Source organism: Frieseomelitta varia, unplaced genomic scaffold (assembly GCF_011392965.1).
Source record: "Frieseomelitta varia isolate USP_RPSP 00005682 unplaced genomic scaffold, Fvar_1.2 scaffold_218, whole genome shotgun sequence".
In the NCBI taxonomy this organism is placed as follows: domain Eukaryota; kingdom Metazoa; phylum Arthropoda; class Insecta; order Hymenoptera; family Apidae; genus Frieseomelitta; species Frieseomelitta varia.
In genome coordinates this window covers 58,219-80,930 of record NW_025109944.1, presented here as the reverse complement: position 1 = coordinate 80,930, position 22,712 = coordinate 58,219, and the positions used below count along the sequence as shown (strand labels likewise).

The 22,712-nt window shown below is 34.6% G+C and overlaps 1 protein-coding gene across 3 annotated transcripts; it reads right to left on the bottom strand.

The window, feature by feature from the left end:
* Window positions 1-3,122: 3,122 nt before the first annotated feature.
* On the bottom strand, window positions 3,123-22,387 carry LOC122527447 (protein unc-79 homolog). 3 transcript variants are annotated; one of them, XM_043651652.1, is made up of 16 exons: window positions 21,744-22,387; window positions 19,177-19,711; window positions 18,533-18,652; window positions 18,298-18,459; window positions 17,920-18,090; window positions 17,586-17,675; window positions 17,057-17,242; window positions 16,737-16,969; window positions 15,737-15,951; window positions 9,217-9,560; window positions 6,344-6,485; window positions 5,372-5,548; window positions 5,015-5,292; window positions 3,960-4,102; window positions 3,655-3,876; window positions 3,123-3,463 (listed from the first exon to the last, which is right to left on the bottom strand). In XM_043651652.1, the coding sequence occupies exons 2-16, from the start codon at window positions 19,196-19,198 to the stop codon at window positions 3,281-3,283; spliced, it is 2,688 nt and encodes an 895-aa protein (XP_043507587.1). In that variant the 5' UTR covers window positions 19,199-19,711; window positions 21,744-22,387; the 3' UTR covers window positions 3,123-3,280. The 3 variants fall into 3 exon arrangements, with proteins under 3 accessions (XP_043507587.1, XP_043507589.1, XP_043507588.1); XM_043651654.1 differs by having other exon boundaries at window positions 9,256-9,560; XM_043651653.1 differs by lacking the exon at window positions 21,744-22,387 and adding an exon at window positions 21,202-21,218.
* Window positions 22,388-22,712: the final 325 nt, after the last annotated feature.

The following is a 22,712-nucleotide window of genomic DNA, read 5'->3' as shown; positions in this document are numbered from 1 at the left end:
CCTCGCGATGTATAGCAACTTGCTTCCTATTCTTTCAAGAGACTATTTCACACGAGTGCACGGGTCAACCTTAAAATGAAGAGATTTCCTATGCGTTTAGAATCTCGTACATCTTTCTCGCTAAAAATATTAGACCGCGGAAATACGAATATCCCAGCAAAGAAGTAACGCGACATTTTTTTTTTTTAATCCTATCATTATTATTATTTCATTTAGCAACGTTTTATCCTACCGTAATACCTCTTTGAGTTTACTAATCCTATCGTTTATAGTAAATTTAACTTTCTTCCTGTTAAGCATTTCTCGCATATTGAACCACCTCGTCTCAGTTACGACGTTTACTTATTTGAACCCTCAAAAGTCGGTGACGGGTGAAATTTCTCGACCCACACGAATTTTGTAACATTAGAACTAGAATCGACGATTAAGGTGTAATACTCGCGTCAGATAATACAAGTTTTAAAAAAAATGAAAACATGATAAATGATCGAAATCTCTTCAAAGATGTGGAAATTTCCACGAGACATTTAGTTCTAGTATTAATTCAGTAATTATCGCGCTGCAACGTATCGTAACGTTTATAGTAACTTGTAGTTACTATAGACGATAATTTACCTTTCATTTAGTACTGAATAATGATAATAATAATAGTAGTAGTAGTAGTAATAATAATAATAATAATAATAATAATAATAATAATAATAATAATAATAATAATAATAATAATAATATATTTATAATAATATACACTCCCCCTCTAAGTCTGCTAACTTTCTAATTTACAAAGAAAAAAAAAGATGTACCTTCTTCTATGATAAGGATTAAAAGAGAAAATGAGAAAGAACAAGAGGGACACGTGATATTCGCGCAGGTCAGACTTGCCACTGTACGTGGAGATTCCTTTTACGTACATTCGTTAAATTATCATCGTTAATATCGATAACAGTGGAGATAAATTAATGTAAATATTTTTACGTATGACGGAGCATACGTTAAACTATTGCTAAATTAAAGGAACTTCTATGTATGTATGTATGTATGTATGTATGTATGTATGCGTAACACTAGTAGGCGATTAGAATTAGTAATAAAGGAACGCGAGCGTTGTTTCGTTCGCGAATTAAATAGAAAATACAAATAAATTAAATATTGACCGTATATGTGTATGTAGAAACGTAGAAACTACTGTAATAATATAAAATATGCTTTTCTGCATATTATTTATGCAATATATGCATATATAGAATATATACTCCTCTCTATCTCTCTGTGTAATAGCTGATACAGGTAAAATGAACGATTTCAATGCATGGTACAGGCATGTACAAGGTGTTTCATTTTTGTCACTCTGTGAATGTCTGTGAATGTTCTAAACGTTATCGATGATATCATAAAATTACATTTCATCATGATAAACAGGGGGGGGGGGGGGGGGGAGAAGAGAATTTTAATAACGTAAAATATTCAAAAAATAAGGAATAATAATTCGTTCTGTTTCTTTAAATATTATCGTAATATATATATATATATATATATATTGTGTTAATTAAATGGTAATTGTTCCATGTTGTCATTCTTAATTAACGCAACACTGCAAGCGTACATTAATACTGAGCATGAAAACGTGTAGACTGCGTCAGAGATTTTGCATTAATTACTCATGACACTCGGAGAAACTTAGCTTAGAAAGAAATGTCGCATTAATGTTAAAGAGTTCGATAAAAAAAAAAAAAAAAAAAAAAAAAAAAAAAGAAAAAANTGCGGAGTAGTGGCGGACGAACAATCCACCGCAAAAAAAAAAAAAAAAAAAAAAAAAAAAGGAAAAGAAAAAAGAAAACAAACGATCTTTGAATATTGAAATCTTCGCTCTTCAAGTAAATAATAATCGCCGTTTTAACGTAACTTATAAATTACTTGCGTAGCAGCAACAATTCTTCACTAGTCTCTACGTTCTTCTGAGTACTTGGTAGAGTTAAAAAAATACCACTATGTTTTAAATATAGGAAATTTTCATTTTTTTTTCTTTTTTTTTTTTTTAAGCCATTTTTATATCCTTAGAATTATAGGCTCTTCGCAGGAGAATATTATTTACAAAATAGGGGTTTGAATTTGAATTAGAATTCTAGGTTAGATCTCGATTAACCTTTCGCGTGCTCGTCGAAATTATCAAAAGTCTAAGAATTTAATACCGAATGAGGAGCGTATATAACGAACCAAGAATCCATTCATCTATAAATATATACTTTTCACTATATTTATATTCCGTATATCCTAACGTGTTGTCCTCTTTGAACCACTAGTAATTAAACTAATTATTACAAGTATCTTAAGTTACCTAGTACGTATGAAAGGGTTAATTTAATTAGGTTAAATTCGAGTCACAGTTCAAGACTTTCCAGACTTGACACCGATATTTTCCAACCTTCGCTCATCCCGCGTAAGCTCCAATCCTAATGACACCCTCAAAATTCTCCTCAGTATCGTACCATCCCCAAAATTCGTTGCCTGTGCTTTTCAGCGCAGAGACAGCTTGCTTGAAAACAAAACCAAAAATAAAAAAAAAAAAAGAAAAAAAAGAACACCCCGTACATAACCATACCAGAAATCCTCTTCCACAAAGTAAACCTCCTCCGGGCTGATTCAATTCGACTCCTTACCTTTCGTGAAAGAGCGAGAAATCGAAAAAAAAAAACGGAGGCTGTTATCGCTCGATAACCAGAAAGAAAGAATTCAGTCAGCGGTTACTCTCTGTAACCGTCGATCGATAAAAGCCTCGTTTGAACTTCCGTCTGTACCTGCGCCAATGTATTCGTGCGTCATGATACGCGTACACTTTTCTCCCTGTCCTATCCCTCTTTTCATTTTTTTAATCTCCCTGTGAGTGAGCGTGTGGTTCGATCGATCGAAGAATAAATACGTATATACGGCAGCCGAAAAAATACTTATTCGAACGTGTGTCTATGTGTGTATATACACATGTATGTATATGCAATATAGGTACATATACATACACACATACACGCATACACACACACACACACACACACACACACGTGTGTGTGTGTGTATGTATATATATATATATATATCGTTACAATAAAATAGAGATATACTCTTGTTTTTTTTTTTTTTTGTTTTTTTTTGTTTTTTTTTAGACGAACAGCATGCTGCGTATATTGTTGTTGCAGAAAGTGTTGTTGCACAGAGAGATAGAAAGAAAGACGCTGTGTCTCTTAGGCAGTGTAACAAGATCGTGTAACAAGAGAACATATCAAATTTGTCAGCGAAATAAAGAACAATCTTTATCGTTAGGGTGTACCTGAGGCATGTGCGCGAGAACGCCGCCGACCGAGTGCATTTCCGCCACCGGCATACTGATCACCACGTCGGACTTGGAGTCCCCTTTTCGCGATGTCTCGGGACTTTTACGACCGTGGTCTTCCGCCGTTTCGTCCACGATTTTCTGAACAGAAATCAGAGAAATTCACAAAGCTTGGATGGAAAATTTCTGACAATAGAACTCTCCGTTTACGCAAACTTGTCGAGAAACACAGTCGACATAAGTTCGAGAAGTTTGCGCGATAGAATTTCAATTTCAAAACAGCATATCGTTCCAATAAATGGTGTTTTGTAATGTTGGCACAAGGGACTCACGTCAGGCGGATAAGCTGGATTTTCCGGTGCCATGTAGGTGACCAACTGCAAACATAATTGGTGCCAGATCACGCTGGACTCGCAGTAGGTGCACTCGGTGTCCGTGTTGCACACGTGACAGTTGTTCCAATTCGAGGCGACGATCGACTTCATCAAACGACACGCGTCCCTGCAGACCCACGTGTTGATCCCTGTGTGCTTGTCTATGTTCTGCAACTCCATCTTCCAATATTTCGCGCAATTTCATTAGGTTACTCCTCGTTCGTCAGACGCCTCTTTAGAATACGTTCCAGTTGCATAGATACCTGTTTTAGTAATATGTCGAGCATAAGAATGCAGCAGGATAAGTTCAACTCCGCGTTGGTAGTGAATTCCATGTGCCTCGGTGTTGGTACGACGTCGTCGGACAATGGCGTTGACTTTCCCGATTCGTTTTCGACCACAGAACCTGTGTATATATATCTATTGATAAACCTCTTCACTTTTGGTTCATTTCTTTCATAAATTAATATTGTATTACATACCCTTTTTGTAGTGTATGCAATAATATTAATTTATGAAAGCTTTATTTTAATATTACTTTAATAAATCTTCAACACTCTAATATTATAATATTTTAATTATGAATATATTAATGATAAACCTCTTCACTTTTGGTTCATTTCTTTCATAAATTGTTACATATCTTTTTTGTAGTGTATGTAATATGATTAATTTATGAAAGCTCTTTTATTTTAATATTAAATTTATCGAACCTCCATTATTTTAATATTACTTTAATAAATCTCCATACTTTAATATTCTAATATTTTAATTATATAATATTTTAATATTTTAATTATGAATATATTAATGATAAACCTCTTCACTTTTGGTTCATTTCTTTCATAAATTGTTACATATCTTTTTTGTAGTGTATATAATATGATTAATTTATGAAAGCTCCTTTATTTTAATATTAAATTTATCGAACCTCCATTATTTTAATATTACTTTAATAAATCTCCATACTTTAATACTTTAATATTTTAATTATGAATATATTAATGATAAACCTCTTCACTTTTGGTTCATTTCTTTCATAAATTAATATTGTATTACATATCATTTTTGTAGTGTATGTAATATAATATTAATTTATGAAAGCTCCTTTATTTTAATATTAAATTTATCGAACCTCCATTATTTTAATATTACTTCAATAAATCTCCATACTTTTAACATTTTAATATTTTAATTATGAATATACTAATGATAAACCTCTTCACTTCCACTCTGCCTCGAACATTTCTTTCTCAATCGTTATTTTAAATCTTAAACGGAGCTTTACTACAGTCTACATTTCAACAAGTAAACTTACAAATAGCGTTCCCTTCCTCGTCCTCTTTCTTCGTTCCTTTGCTGGGTTTCTGTTCAGACTCGGCAATATTCATGGATCCCATAACAGCCACACCGTCGCTGAACATGGAGAACAGTTGACAGAGAGGGATACTAATCTCCAACATAGTGAGTGTTTGCAGCCAATTCAGAGCCTGTTCTTGAACCTTTGCACATGTATTGACGAACCGTTTCGCCACAAAGTTGTACATCTTCTTAGCGTCGAAGCCCAGGGGGCTCATGTCTCGATCCAAAATTTTGCTGAAAGACCACGATCGAACGATTATCAATATTTTCAAAAATCGAAGAATTTTCTTTTTTTTTTTAGACGTTACGTTACCATAGGATCATTTTTAGCTCGTGAAGCTCGTACTCTGGTACGTCGTTCACCATAGCCTCCATCCAATGTGGCATCACGTAGTCCCAGACGTCTGGGGTGATCACTTCGTAGGGAACCAAGCAGAACAGGCGATTTAGGCCATCTTTCAGGTGTGACGTTCTCGAAGCCAGTGTCTCCCTTAATTAGAATCGTTCGTTTATAAACGACAGCTTTGTTTATACGCTTCTGTAAATTAATCTCTATCGTTGAATTAACATTGTTGGGTTACAGGGGGTCATTTGTATTTGTATAATAATATATAATATATTATTACTTTTATGATAACATAATATATTCTCTCTCAATATATATATATTATTATATATATTAAGAGAGAATATATTATGTTATTATTATATATATAGAATATATAGAATATATTATGTATTAATATAGAATATATTATATATTGTGTTATTATTATATATATAGAATATATAGAATATATTATGTTATTATTATATTATTATATATATTAAGAGAGAATATATTATGTTATCATAAAAATAATAATATATATATTATTATTTTTATGATAACATAATATATTCTCTGTAACAGAGATTAGCACAGTGGCAAGATTCAATGAAATAAGAAATTCGGAAATCAAGCAATTCAATTCTAAATCAATTAATTATTAAATTAATCTGAATTGATTAATCCCAGATTATTGATTCATAGTCAAACAATAATCAGTTCACAAGGAATAATTAATTCCTACGAAGAATTCTTTTTATCACTAGACTGCGGATTTTTATGGAACTGTGGGAAACTAAAATAAATTGTACGATCATTTAACACGAGAAAGATCTATGAAATAGAATTCTTGCTAGAATTCTTCCTATTTGACAGATCGATTATTTTCGTTCATATTAGTCCACAAAGGCGTAAATTTCTCATAAATATCCGCCGTCTGTTTGTCGTTGTTCGCACCAGTGTCCTCCGACTCGTACGTAATCCGCCGGATGTGGGAGAAGACAGGAAATGAAAACCTCGTAGTGCGTTTTCATCACCTCCGACAACCATCCGCAAACGTATTCGGTTTTCAACTTCTCCAACGCGCTCTCCGCTTGTCCTACAGTGAAAAACCACATTCGATCAAATATTCACAGTCACATACGTGAACCTTTTTGGTAAAGTACGTTTCGAGGATATCACTCAGGTCGGATTTACCGTAGAAACCGATAGTATCTGGTTTAGTTCGTGTGCTTTTTTTTTTTTTTTTTATTTTTCGAACGGAAACGACACAGAAGCGGAATTTCGGATTGCACAGCAAAGATACAGGGAAAGTACAAAGCCCATTGAATTACTGTATGTACATATTAGCGGTGTTACTTCAACAGCATGCGAGAGAAGTATCTCTACATATCGACAACTCGAAGAAATTCAAAGTAATTTTTTTTTCTTTTTTTTCTTAACAATCGAGTTGTATTTTTATCTAGAAAACTACTCGCGAGCTCACATTTTTTTTTTTTTTTTTGTTTCCTTTTTCGTTTTCTTTTCGCGGCAATTCTCGATGTGGGATTTCGCTACTTCGATGCATAGGAACTTGGTGCGATATTCTTTCAGCGTCGCGGAGCACAATTTGCGACAGCGTCGGAATTTCCATAGATCCTATGCATCGATCATTCAGAGGCTCGATCAGCCGCGACGCAGACGCACTCTTACTTTTTTTTTCTGTTCCGGAGATTTTTCGAGAGAAGGCTCCTTGTGTATGTGTGTGGCATGCACACGTAAAGGCAATTTAACGCATAGGCGTCAACCTAGCAGGTTGTCGTTCTGACGCGAGAATTTCGAATTGCACTTGTGTCAATATTACTTTTATATTCTTGCCCATTCCGTGCGATGCGAGGAACAAACGAAGTTTATTTTGATACATTTTCTCGACGATGAAAACTTTTATTTATTATTTAAGGATTAACTTGTTTTTATGCAATTACGTAATTTCACGAAGTTGTTTTCAAAGCAAATTTCCATTATTTTTAACAAACTTCCTTCAAAAGTTCTCATTTCAGACCGCTTTGGTAACATTTCAATGCAATAACATTAATATGCTTAATAGTTTTAAGTTTTGTATTATTTGACACAAAGAACATAATATACAAATTTAATCTTAATTGCTTTTTGTCGTTTACTGAAAATTAGTTAAAAATCTTGTCACAGTAATAAATTAACCTCCGTTGTAAGCTATATGCGAATCTTGCGTATTTAAGTTATTTTTCCTTGGATCACATTCAAGAATGATCCATATGGTCTCTCTTGGGTATTTATATAATACTTTCAATGAATTTATACAAGACAAATTTTAAACGATTCTAATTCCATGGCAAAGAAAGAAAGAGAGAGAGAGAGAGAGAGAGAGAGAGAGAGAGAAGAAATGGACAACAAATACAAATTTTATGTCTAAAAGAAATTACGAGTTCTATTAGACAATGACACACAGTAAGAGAGAACAGATTCCGAAACAATATAAAACGTGACAATAAAAAACAACAAACAAAGATAAAACAGCTGCGAAGTTGACGCCTCTACGACAACGAGTTGGACACAGGAACATACATCGAATACATTGATTTACTGGTACAATTTATAGACACCAAAAGTAAGGAGAATTTAGACAGAGACAGAGAAAGAGAAAAACAGGGAGACAACATTGAAAGCTATTCAAATTAGAACATGTCGAACGGTGTTAGTGTTCACGATCAAGCTTTTGTCGAGACACTGACAAACGTGTGAACGTATGAATGTCTTCTTTTTCTTTACCTAATCACGAGAATATAATTCGTTTCGTTCTTTTCTGATTACCACTTTGTCTAACTTGTTGAATACCGTGTCGAGTGTGAAAACACGGGCTAGTCAGTCACATGTGAGCATTGAAAGCATCCGAAGAGACAAAGCGAAAGAAAAAGAACGAAAACCAATGGGAAAGTTGAGCGTTTTCGATCGAATGTGCCTACGATCGCGGCCAAGGACTACCTACGGTCTATAGTGATGGGCTCGAGATGCTCGAGTCTCGTGTCGCTTCGAACTGAAACTATGGTTACAGCGAAATGCACGTTCTTAGTATTAAAATATTGTGAAGACCGAAGTGCATGTATATTTGTAATTTACGTATTTTTTTTTTTTTTTTGCTGTTCTGTTGAACACTTCCGCTCAAAAGTTAAGACAATTTCGAAGTGTAATAATGTAATAACAAAATATATTAAAATTTTGAAATGATATCTATGATACATTATATAAATACTTTTCAGTATGAATACTTCCTTGATGTGATATTACTTGATTTTTTTTAATTTTGAAGAAAATATCAAAGAACATCTTTTATTTTCAATAATTGGTATTTACCATAGTTGATAAAATTTTGAAGCTGCAATTTACAATGTGACATATTTTCAATTTAATTTACTTTTAGCACAAATATACTGAATTAATTATCTTTGGTAAAGTTAATATTTTCAGTATAACTTGATTGATTCATAAAATTCTTTCAATTTGAACATTGTAATACTCGTCATACGACTTTTGAGCAAGGCTTTGTACTTGCCTGAGAACGCGCATTCGCTGTAGCCGCAAGACAGATCAAACAAATTATTATAAAAAAAAAAAAAAAAATACACATATATATATATACATCTCGAAAAATTTTCAAAGACAGAGTGAAACTCGTAACCCTTCGACGCAACTTCTCCATTTCGAGAATTTCGAAGCGACATCGCGACTTCGTCCAACGACCCTCCGCCGCCCATCCACCGCTCATCTACGTTCTACGTTCATTAAGTGTATAAATATGCGAAGTGTTAAATTACCAACAGAAAAGATAAGGTGCATAAGGCTTTTTTTAGTACCATCGAAAGAGTAGGCAGTAACATGAAACCAATGAAATAGCATTGACAATAAACGGCCGAGTATTTCGATCGAGGTGTCTTGGTTCGGGGTGCAAAGACCCACTAGCAGCCAGACACCGTATCTCCCTAGTAGCTGTCTCTCCTCCAACGTCGCCGAATCGAACTGGCCGCCGCTTCCGCTACCGGAACCGGCCCCGCTGCTTCCGCCGCCGCTCCCTGGGAATCCTGCGCTTCCCTTATTAGTACTTATTTCCGAGATGTCTCGATTACTATCCATACTTAGCGGTTCAGCTTCCTTAAGCAGGCTGCAAGTAGAGAAGAGATTTGGTTAGACGCGCGTTGCACGCGATCCACGGCCACGTCTGGTTGTGGTCGGCTCACAGCAGGCAATTTTTTTCGAGACGATTGTAATTTTGGAAGAGATAGATCATTTAACGGTGATCGACATTCTCTGAGGCTATGATCCTCGAGTAGTATCGCTGGGTCACCGGTGCACTTTTTTTTTTTGATTTCACTTTGTCACTACAGTCAAGTTCATATTAACAAAAGTGATACTGGTGAGATTAAACTTGAAATCGAATAATTGTCGATCGACGACGAAATTAATTTGAAAATAAATCGAATCGAGTGATTCAACTGTGAGTTATTACGGTCGCGCCAGTGGCTCAATGATACTATTTGAGAATTAGATTAAAGAGCCTGACGCAAAGGAACGAGCAAGTATGTTTCTTTTTCTTCTTTTAATAAAATTGTTGATGTTTGTTTGAAGTTTTCGGTGTAAGAATCAAACGAGTTCGATGCGTGTTTTAATAAACCGACGGAAGAGGCGATTGAGAATCAAGTACAGTGATTGTTCGATATATACAATTCAATTTTTGTTTCAATTTCAAAGTCAGGACTTGCTCAGTTTCAGCACCAAGCTCTTCCAGTCGCTCGCTTGGAATTGGTAGATGATTGAATGAAATTTAAATGATTCTGGAAATACAAATGGCTCACGAAATTATCAACACGTGTTTGATCAAAAATTTTAATTATAAATAGTTGCAAAATTCATTTATAACATGTAAATTGTACCGAGTCTGGGAGAAATCGAAATTTGATCAACACTAGAACACTATCGGTGATTGAAGTGTAAAAATTTAGTACCATAGGAGAAACTGGACAAAGATTACACTACAGTAGAGAACATAAAACTTTCATAGATCATTCGAATCCTTGAAAAATCTACAATTATAAGTCTGTAAAATTCCTCCGAATGATTGCAAATCTGGTAATTCTAGTGTCAATATATAATATATTATTTTCATGAGACGTTTTGGAACTTGTATTCTAACGATTTCAAGCGAGCGAGAAAACGAAAGAGCACCGAACGTCGAAGAATCGAGGCTTCCACGTTCAATGGTATAGTTTGAACTTTCTCACGATCCATCTTCATTTCACTTGTATTTTACAGAGGACAGAAGAAAGTTTTAAAAAGCAAATGAGCACGAGATTATTTAGAATTTTCTAAAATGGAACATATCTAAGAGTAACATCTTCCAATAGAATGTCGATAAAAGAAATATCCACTTAGTAATTAATAATAATAGTTAACTAGACAAGTGCCAATTTCAATCTTTCTTTTGCCCTCCGTTGTATTTTGTGATCGACGATATCGATCGTGAAAACAGTTCGCGAAAATTTGTATTCGAACAGTGACAATGTCGATCCACTGTTCAGCCATGTCTTTGAAAAACATTCGAGATCAAGAGAAATCCGATTGATCTACGTCGACCACAACTGATGATCGATCAGACGCGACCTCGGATCGCGCCCGCTGCGCGAAATTATATCCAGTTATATAGACAATCAGATCAGGTTGAGAGAAATCTCGAAAGAACTTTCTATTTCACGTGACAACAAATATAATAATTCACTGTTCAGTTCTGTGATTCTAGCTACACGGTGATTCATGCTAGTTTCATTATGTTCAAAAACAACATGCAGTAGTTGGTGTGTCGATACTCGAGAAGTAGAATTCCAAACACCAAAGGAAGAACAGAAGAAAAGGAAGAAAGAAAGGTTGGAAAAAAATTAGAAGAGAAACAAATTTATAAAGAAATTTGATCTTTCACAGAGTCGTGATTCTATTTTATCGGATACTGGGAAAAATTCGTACGAGATCCTCTTTGTCAAACAAAAGTACTGACGTTCCAATATTCTTGTCGTCACGTTATTGGAATATTTCCGCTGCCTTTTCCTAGGTTTGAATCTTCTTCTCACGCTGCATTCCCTATATTATCTAGACTCGTGAAAAATACGAAAATAGAAATTTTTCGCTGTCCGATTTGTGTATGAAATATAAATCATCGTTTCATTTATCAATGACAATAATTAATTGGACCATCTTGAATTTCCAAAGAGAAGCAGCGAGTTCAACTTGAGATCTACAGAACATTTTCCACACAGCGCACAGACAATATTTCTGTTCAACGTGTACTAATATATTGACATACAAGTTTCAGGAAATAATTGAAAATCAGACACGTGTACACGCTACTGTAATTCAGTTACTGACAAAATGCCGTACGAACTTTCGCCAGTAGTTGATGAAAATAACGATCGAAGAAAGAACGGGGAAGGAAAAAAAAGAAGTGAGATTCCCAAATTGAATTAATGTCCCGTAGTAAAGTAGTGTTTTCTGTTCGTGCAGCATACCAGTGTGTCTCGGTTAATGGGTATCTATTCAAGCCTGCACCAGAGTGGGTCCGTTTTTTATTTGTGTGGAAACGGTACCAAGCCTGTGGTGCGTCGGTACCCAGGATGCGATACTGGCTGTGGTGTCCTCGCATTGCAACTTTTAAGGTGCACTTTTCCTATGCTCTCTACTGTGAGGCTGAATGCTTCGGAGTCACGCTCGTATCTCTCTCTCTCTCTCTCTCGCTTTTTGTGGACAACTCGGAGAGAAAAACTTGTCCGCGCTAGCCGCCATCCGGCTTCGAACGTCGCTCAAACGATTTTCGAGGCGACCCCGAGGTGCCCTACTTTCCACTGAACGTTTCCTGACTGACCAACTCGCGTATGTCTTATCACAAGTTGGCATATAAGGGAGAATCGCGCGGTACTGACCCCGTCTCGGATTTTTTCTTACCGTAACTTGGACTATCCTCGGTATAACAGTTACGTTAATTTATAGTATTATTAATGTTATTAATACTAGTATGATATTAATAATATAATGTTATAATATTAATTATTAATACTATGTTGCATATAATATTATAATTATTAATACTAATAATATTAATAATACTATATATTACATTAATTTATAGTATTATTAATATTATTAATACTACTATGATATTAATAATATAATGTTATAATAATATAATAATATAATGTTATAATATTACTAATACTATGTCATATATAATGTTATAATTATTAATACTAATAATATTAATAATACTATATATTACATTAATTTATAGTATTATTAATATTGACGTCGATATCAAAATTAACAAGATTCTGTGATTCTCTTACAATTTTATTATAATTATATTTATAATTTAAAGAAAATTGACTCGTAATTCTGTGAGAAATTATTTCTTGGTCTTGTATGTGTTTGGAATGAACAACCCTAGTATTCGTTAAAGTGGCCAAAAATCTAGAAGTTTAGTACTGAACGAAGAGCATGCGATAAATGTGCTTTTGACACATTCACTATATTGTAACATGTTCATTCTTTTTAAACGTCTTATAAGTAAAGCATCTCGTGATCAAATGAATATTGTTGGTCAAAAGATTTTAAATAATTAGGTGACTTTTATCGCAACTTAATGTTTAAGAAATATTAAATATTCTACTATATTTAAATATTAAATGTTCATAGGCAAAATGTATCTATAAACTTCGCGTGTTATGGATTGATTAAGAAGGAGAAAAACTATTTTTCTAATTAGCAAAAGACATAAATATTGGCCAATACCGCTGCGTGACTCTCCTCTATGGTTCTCAAAGACAATTTTAGTGGAAATTTTTTAAATCATATATCGAGAAAGATTAGATACCTTGACACATATCATGATCGTTACTCACAATACGATAACGATATTATATAAACACGATAACAATTTTATTTACGATAACACATTATACATCGAAAGTGCTTTCAGTCGACGAGAGTTCCATCGAAGCTTGGATTCATCGAATCCTAATTCCTTTTTCTATCGTTTTTTCCTTTTTCCTTCGAAATTTTCGAAATTGAACTTCCTCGCCTCAGTTTCCGGTTGTATAGAAAATATCTGTCGATCCTCGATAAACGCACAGAGAGAGACTTTCGAAGTCGGTGAGACGTCGAGCGTCAATGACGGATCGAGATGTACGCGGAACAGCTATCGAATATAATAAAAAGAAAGGCGGAAGGTACGGTCCCGATTTGAACAGGGTGGCATGCGACATCTCGTCCGTTTCTGTGAATATTCAAAAACAATAATATGGAGCATCGATCAACCACGTTGAACGGGAGCCACTGCGACCTCGAACGCCCAACAATTCAATGCGAGGAAGAAAAACACGACGTTCTGCTTCGAGTCTAAGCAGGATACAGGTGATTTTTTGAGTTCAGTTTTCCCATTGAACGTGGTTACAGCATAATGTCTTACCAAGCAGGATGGACCAGCACGAACAAACACGCAAAGCAACAATGATCCTGCGATCATTCGTTAGTACGCGTCATCGTGTTGTCACAATACTGTCGAACACATTACGATGATCGAACATCGTGGATAAGTGATTAACAACCATCGCTTGGATGCGACCTGTTGTCGTTAAATAAGTCATTAACTGATAAGCCCGTTAATTATTTAATTTCTTTGTTTATTTTTCACTTCTTTATTCAGCGAACGACGAAACGGCGAAGTGAACTCTTCATCTTTCACCTTAAACTGATATTGTTGAGCCACTGGCCAGACTAACAATTTAACATTAGATTACTCGATTTACTGGGATTCCTTTAATTCGATTTTATATCATGGCAACATGGCAATACGAGAGGATGAAACACCATGAGCTTTGTTGTTGGTAATGTAATGTAAATTGTTATGGTCGTCTGTGACTCAACGATGCCATTTTAAGGGTTGCAATAGTGAATTTATTTGCTTTCTTTTTTTTCTCTCTCTCTCTTTTTCCTTTCCGAGAAAAACTTGAGTCACGCGTGTGTATTATTAAACGAGCGGATTAAAAGTACGACGATGGTCGCGATCTGTGGGTTGGTAAACACGGATAGAACCAATCGAACTGTATCAACGTGCGTCGCATACGTCCACGTCGTCAAAAGAACACTTTCTGTCGCAGAAAGAGGCTTCGACATCGACGATACGTTAGAGACAAGAGACTCTGGCATTTGAATGAGAATTCTAAAAGACCGAACGACAATGAGACGCTTCGAGTTTTTATTCATCTTCAATTGATTCTCAAATGGTATCGTTTGTAGGTGATTGTTGAAATTTACATTTATATAGTTATCAAAATTCAGCACGTTTGATATTTTTGACGATTCGACGAAATTAATTTATAATTTGACAGTAGAACTGTTAGAGAAACATTAAAGGGTGGAACTTACGTCAGACAGATTAAAATGCAAAGAATAAAGGGAAAAATTTACGGTAGACTAAAGAATATAAAATAGATTTGTTATATACAATTGTTTGTGAAAGTATTCAAACTTTGTACGATGTTAGCGATATTGAGTAATATATATATTACTGTGATAATTTTGAAATGTACACTTATGTTAGAAATTAGTAATTTCTATATACATAATTATTTATAATAAATTATTTAATGATACATATATATATGTATAATTATGGATAAAATATGGATAATAAATTATCCATTATATTAATTAATCCTTCATTTGACACTTTTGCTTAGGCTAATATAATATAATAGAGTTACAATACACAACTGTACGCTTCAGATAACTTTACATACTATATATTAATTATTCATTAGATATATGTTTCGAATAAACATCTTACAACTCGTACATACATCTTTCGGTTCCAAAATTCACCATCAAAATGAAATTTCAAACATAACTTTCATACATGACGCGCGCAATCTATGGATTCGAATATTTCCCTGGCCCACTATAATTTTACAAAAAAATCATTCCCTCCAAGAATCCTTACAAAATTAATTGGTCCACGACGAGTTAATACCTAATTCTAGATTTCTAGAATTCAGCGATACCAGTTGAGAGTGGTCCATACGAAACTGTCGTGTCGAAAATTTCGAATACTGACAAGTCGAGTCTCTTCTCCCTAGTCGCGACAGCGTCCCAATTAAACTCGTGCAAATTACAACGACTGTTAGTGTCCCTTGTCCCAACCATAGCCCCCATCCCTGTCCCGATAACTTTCGAACGTTAAGCGATACAGGATATTTCAGCAGATAGGGAACGAGAATGTTGGAAGTAAGAGCATCTCACCTGACAATCGCCTGGACCATGTAGGCCTGCGTCTGTGGATCCATCTTCGATATGTGCGGCAACGCTGTGTGATACACGTGGTCCTCGCCCCGACCTTTGTCGTGTCGATTGTTGTGGCACTTCTGGCAATAACGAATCGGATGGTTCCCGTTGTAACTGGCGCACTCGGTGGAGAAACAAACACTGATCGCCGACTTGTCCGTGGCCTTGCAATTCTGAGGTGGTTTAAAGCAGTGAATTTGTAGCAATTTTGGGTCTAATATCTATTATATAGATTGAAATTGTTACAAGATTATGTACAACGTTAAAGGATTGGGTATTTTCCTGTTGATTTTCTACAACTGTCCTGTCATTTGGGAATTACTGCACTTGTACATTCAGGCATCTACATTTTAGAAATCTTTTATACTCACTGCTTTATCAATTCGAAAAATACGAGATGAATTATTTATGACAATTGTTACAACTCAGATTCTATATAATTGTAGAGGCAAGCTACAATTTATTACAAGGTTTCCTCTTCTAACAGAAAAAGATACAAACCGAGTTATGTCAATATATATGTACTATCGAACGACATTCAATTTCGACTTTATATAATTGCAATTTTGTTCACTTACATAAATCATATGATCATATCTTTGTAATCGCGTATCGATGAAATGTAGATACAATAAATATTTTTCAAAATATATATAATATTATATATATTATATTATTATATACAATATTATATATATTATATTATTATATTATCTATTATATATAATATTTTTCAGACATATGAGCACATAATTCCAAAATTACATGATGCCAATTATCCTCTGAGATTTTAATTACCGACGTACAGAAAAGATCATTTCATATCATTCATTCAACACTCACTTAAATGTTGAATAATATTTGCAGAAAATATGCAATAATAAAGAAAACACTAATAAAAACTCTTCGGCATGCAGCAGTACATTTGTTCAAAGTTGATCGTCAATTAATGACTCACCTTGTTTTCGCATATCATCGACACCTGTTGCATGGGGTGCAAGATGTCGTAGAACAGTTGATTCGGATGCGCCCTGTGTATCTCGTTCGCGCACTCGATGCAGAGATACATGGGTGGCGGTGTCTCGGTAGCGAACGTGATGGATATCCGATGATCGTAACACACTTTGCCAGCTTCGGCGTTGCCCGCGTTCGGACAGGAATCTCTTTGACAAACGAACGGTGCCAGATCATCTGTTGATGATTTCAACGAAACTCGATATCTTCGATTTCATTCGTGTATGAGGTTTTGGATATAGCTAGATACCGTGAAAGACGTACTTGCGAATTTTACTAAAACCGCTCTGCGATCGAAGAGGTTCGGATTGAACGATGGCCAGTAGTAGAATAACAATTTCGCTGCTGAGGCTCTTGCAGGAGCTGTGCCATAAGCAACCACGCAGAGAATGTCCTTGACAACGCCTGGTTTCAGTGCCATTAGACACTCCAGTAGTTGGCAATGGTGTGCTGAACGTTTAGACAATTTTCACTGTCGTTGATGTTGTTATAAAATAATAAAATTGATATGGTAGTGATACTGTACAAAATAAAATAATTTATATATAATATTAAAATAAAGATAATAAATATAATAAAATAATTTATATACATAATATTAAATATTATTTATTATAGTAAATTAATTATTGATTTTAATATGATAATTATTAGTAGATTTAATATCATGTTAATGTTGTTGTTATCGATACCATATTTTTTTATTATCTTATAATCATAGAATTAATAACCACTGCAACTACAAAATAATAAAAATACATTTCGAATAAAATACGAAAATCAAAATTATAACCTGGGTTACTGGAATATTGAAAGATCATCATGATAACGGCTGCTATCGATTGGCTGGCTGCGTTTTCCGTTCCATCCTCGGTCTTCCTTGCTGAACACATTTCATACAAATTTTAATTAATAAGTTGTCGCCAGGAAACACGTTTTTTTTATTTTTGACTGCTCGTAAAATATGCACTACAATATTTACAAAGTACCACGGTAATTAATATTATAAATTATTACGACACCGAAATGTCACAATGGCTACGCTCACTACATTTGCATTTAATATCATCGCGGTCTATATTTTTCGTCCACCACGTGTCAAAATAGTTTAATAACGAAACACTTACTGATGGTGAATGGCAGAATGTAGTAACAAAGATAGTTGACGATATCTTGATGAAGTTCCATTGGAAGCACCGAAATGGAGCTGGCCGTGAGGTAGGCCACGTTGTCGATCAGATCGTGATCCAGAAATGGCAACAGACACGCGAGACATTGTAGCAATGCTTGGCCAAACGCTGGAATGTAAATCAACGAAACACGAATTCGTTCAACATGTTGCGAGCAACATTGCATTCCATGTGTGTATAAATAAAAAATAAAAATAAATCAAAATACTAGAATACACACGATACATATCGTACAATACAAAATTTATATAACGATAGTTTTTGGTGAAAATTTTGCTCGGTGTAAATGCTGAAATCGAAAAATATAGAGCAAACCTTGTAGACCGATGTGAATGGAGGAAACAACGTCGATCAGCTGAGTGAGGGCGTTGTACAGCTGTTTGTAATCCAAGTTCGGGTAAAGCGCCATGCGCTCCGCGTCGTACTTTTGTGATTTCACCATTTCGAGTGGCGATTCGTGAACCTCTTTCAACAGAGCTGCGAAATCAGGTATAAATTAATGATAATACCAAAAGAAAAGTTATGGATGAAATGGTACCGAGATACTTACACAGCAGCATTTGAGAGAAGAACTTGAGTGTGTTTGCCATGTCAAGGCCGGAAGGTACAGGTTGACTTCCGTGGAGAAGTCTCTGATAGTAATCGTGGAGGCTAGTCAATTTTAACGAGTCTGAAAAGATATTTGTACATCCATTTGTAAGTCATTCGCTGTGAATTAACTGTGAAACAGTATCATTGGATTATAGTAACTTATGTTAGATCACTAAAATTTTACTTTGTATTTTACATTCTCTCTGACTAGTTATAAAATTTCAAAATTGAGCGAATGAGAAATTTAAATTGTTACTGCGACCAATGTAATTCGACGATATACCAGTTAGGAGTTAAACGAAACACGTGTGTAGACCTAGTCTAATCTATTCTAATAAAATTTGACATAAATCATAATAAACAGACTTCGAACTTTTACAAACTTTTCCAGAAAATTTCAAAGTGAAAAAAATTACGCAATATTGCGCGTAACATGCAAAATATTCGAAATACAATGCTCTCCGTGATACTTGGTGCGGAAAATAATTTACCACCGTGGTTCTCTTTCTTAATTATACTTTCAGAACTATAAATTCGCGTGGAGATCCAAATTCTCCGGTGACAAATACATGGAAGGTTGTATTACTTTAATCTCGTACTCACACGCTGCGAATCTAGTCCCCATTTTGTGTAATTTCTTACTCCTCTTGCGCTCTGTTCAACTTGAATCGCCGAGATCGCAAAGAAAGAGACACCGGTAACCGAAACAACACAAATTTCACGTTACATCACGATCGAGCCTCCGCATCTTTTTACCTCGCTCGCTAATTTATTCGTCATTTATTCCGGTCATCGTGTCTCGAACAGACGACACAGAACACGAGACTTCTCTTGACGTGATGCGTTTTACAACTGCAGAATCAGCACGGGTCCATTCCAGCAGAGTCGTCGATGGAGAATGAGCGCGCATGTCGTATCGACCTGTTTGCCCGAGCGGCGCCCTCTCATCTTTTCATCCCCTCAGCTCGATTCCCGGGAAAATCCGAAAGATACGATCGAACTTAACCGAGTTTAACTCGCGGATACGTGATTTCCTTGTTTGTTGGAATTATTTTGTGTGTGAGGTACACTTCCCACCAATATTCTAATGTAGACTTGTAGTTAAAGAAGTGTAGGTTATTGAAGAATTCTCCTCTCACTAAAATTGAATTTAATTCTTTTCAATAATTACACGTGGATCATTTGTATTCGTTTCTTTAGTTTAATATTTTGTGTTCGATAATATGATGATCGACGTTAATTTTTTATTGTACAATTTCACTCCTAATTAACATTTAGTCATTTACAGTAAAACACGTGTTTAGAATTCAACATGAGTATTATACGCAGATTATTCACGTAAAAATTATATTTATTAAAAGTTATTATTATTTACGATTTTTAATTACAATAGAATTTTTACATATAATTTTTATTTTATATATATATATATATATAGATTATGATTATTTTTTATATTTTTAATATTTATAGTATGTGAAAGAATTTTAGGATTATTATTATTAATTAGTATAAATTATGAATTTGGTCATCAAAAAATAAAATTTTTAAATTTAACATTTTAAAAATGATTGAATTAATTTATATAATTTGTTTAATAATAATAGTTTATTTATTTGATTTTATTATTTTAAGAAATTTAATTTATTTAATTATAATTTTATCTTTTTTTTAATTTTAATATATTAAATTGAAGAATACTTTTTTTTAATTCTAGTTTTCACGTTTATTTTTGGGATCATTCTACATAAAAGAATTGCATTTGGTAATTTGAAAATGTCTACGTTTCGGTATATTATTTCGTTTGTAATAGTCATTTGTAAGTTAGTGAAACGTACGTGTGCAGAATGCTATAAAATATGCTTTGATTATCGGGAAATTTGAGAAATTGAGCATAGTGTAATGTAATCAGGATCATACTGGATCTATCGATAGATGCATAATTCACAATCATTTCTCCGCTTTTAGAGTTTGTAAAATATACTTCAAGTGTTTCGAATATCGACATACGTCGAACTTTCGAACTTGCTTAAACGAACAAATTTCGTTCCTTCTCGATCGATCATTGTCCGCGAATCGGCAGCCGTTTGCGTTTGCAAATTAATTAAAAATTCGCGTTGCCGTCGACTCAGAGAAATACGGTTTCCATTTTTCAAAGAAACCACGTCGTAACTTCAATCGAATCGAGGTCCACGCTCGTTGTGACCAACGTGAAACAGTACCCGATATGCTCGTCAAACGGAGAGAGTTATGTCATCGTGAATTGACGGAAAACCGCCCGAAGACTCGTTATGCAAGTAGCTTCCTCGCGGTCACGTAAGCCCCGATCGCATGAGGTTTGACAATTATTCCGTAATGTCGTTATTCTTGATCCAATGAGCTGCAATTATCTTTAAGAGATTACCAGCGAAGCTCGTGTGCGCTATATTTGCCTCTTATCGTTCACTTCGTTTTCCAAAGTATTACAAAATTTTCATCGATAAGATAATATCGCGACAGATGGTCCGCGCCGAAATTTTCGACATGCCAACTCTGTCTCGTTGCAACGATTTTACTTTGTAGCCAACGATTTTCTTTTTTTCTTATTTTAGGGAGTATATAAAAAAATGCAAAAAAAATTATACTTACTCTTTACGGAGAAGTAGTTGTAAAATTTAATTGTAAAATTTAATTGTAAAATTTAATTGCAATTTTATTGTTACATAATTTTGTAGCTGGACATCATGCTTCTTCGAGTTCTTTGAAATAAATTTTTTATTCCGCTTAAATCACGTGTATGATTCATACAATATGAAGATTATAGGAAAGAACTATAGACAGGCCATATCTTTTACTTTTAAGGAACACTTTTAAAATTCGTATTATTGAAAATGTCTTTTTATTTGGTTTTTGGTAGTTACACGCGTGTCTCTTCGATATTTTCGAAATCTTTTTGATTTCAAAAACATTCTTTTGCAATAACACGTTTAACTTTCGTCGTTCGATTATTTTCAAAGAACATGTATCTTTGGAACGTAATAGGTTCTAAATAAGTAATTTTTCGTTGTAATTTCACTCGAATAAACAAAAATATTGAATTAATCTTCGTAATTACGATCGTTAAAAAAAAAAGATTAATGAAATAAAATGAAAAATTCTGAATGTTATATTACTTTAGAAATATATCATACATTCTGACATTTCATTAACACTCTAGTAAAACGATCACAATTATATTGGTCAGATTTGAAACAAACAAATCATCAACACTGACTATTCACTCACGTACACTGGTTTTCAGCAAACATACGTTCACAGCGAATATCGTTCAATTCGTCGCTCTCAAATTAGTTTAAGCAATCGCGTCAGTCATTGCAACATTAACGAAATTCCAAAGTGCTCTGCATAATACACGTAATAATACTTATGTACATAAAATGCACGAATAAATATCGCACGAACCTCGTAAAACTTTTCACTTTATACAGAGACGAATGGAATCGGTCTTCTTTCGAATCTGAGCTAGAGAAAGGAAAAAGGCGACAAAAAGTCTGAAAAAGAAAGATGGTTCTTTAGCCATTTGCAACTCAGCTGTCGAGGATAGTAATACCACGGATTTCGTGATGACTTTCGTGCCAGAGCACCGTGTAACCAGAGTGTAACTGTGTCACGAGGGGTCGATTCTAGGCCGACCTATGACGTGCGACCCGCAATCGATATCATCTAAATACAATGCACACCTGCAAGCGAGTGAAGTCATTCTCCGGAATACGTGCACTTTGCGCGCGGATGTGTGCCTCGTTAATCGAAATACAGTCTACGACGACACCGGAAGCCGGTCTTTAAATATATACGTGGCTATCTCGAGCAGCCGCTGCGATCGATCGATCTCGCCCGGCGTAGCGATTACTCGATCCGTCGCCGGTGTCACAACGATCGTCGTGACGTCGTCGTTTACGTGGAAACTTCTGGGAATATTAATCTCGACACAGGGGGGATAAAAGCAAAATATATTTGTTTCTCAATTGCGGAAAGAATTAGGAGCGATTAAAAAGAAAAACTGTAAAAAGGGAGATGAATTATTTTTAAAAGGGTGTAGAATTTGGAAGAGTTATTGAAGAGTGAAAGAAGGAAGTGGAATTTTTATTTTTTCATAGCGA

Coding starts and splice junctions, on each gene's coding strand:
- LOC122527447 (XM_043651652.1), bottom strand. CDS start 19,198: ATGGGGACTAGATTCGCAGCGT. Junction 18,460..18,532: donor CTTCTCTCAAATGCTGCTGT/GTAAGTATCTCG, acceptor CTGATTTCGCAG/CTCTGTTGAAAGAGGTTCAC. Junction 9,561..15,736: donor ATGGTCCAGGCGATTGTCAG/GTGAGATGCTCT, acceptor CTCTACTTGCAG/CCTGCTTAAGGAAGCTGAAC.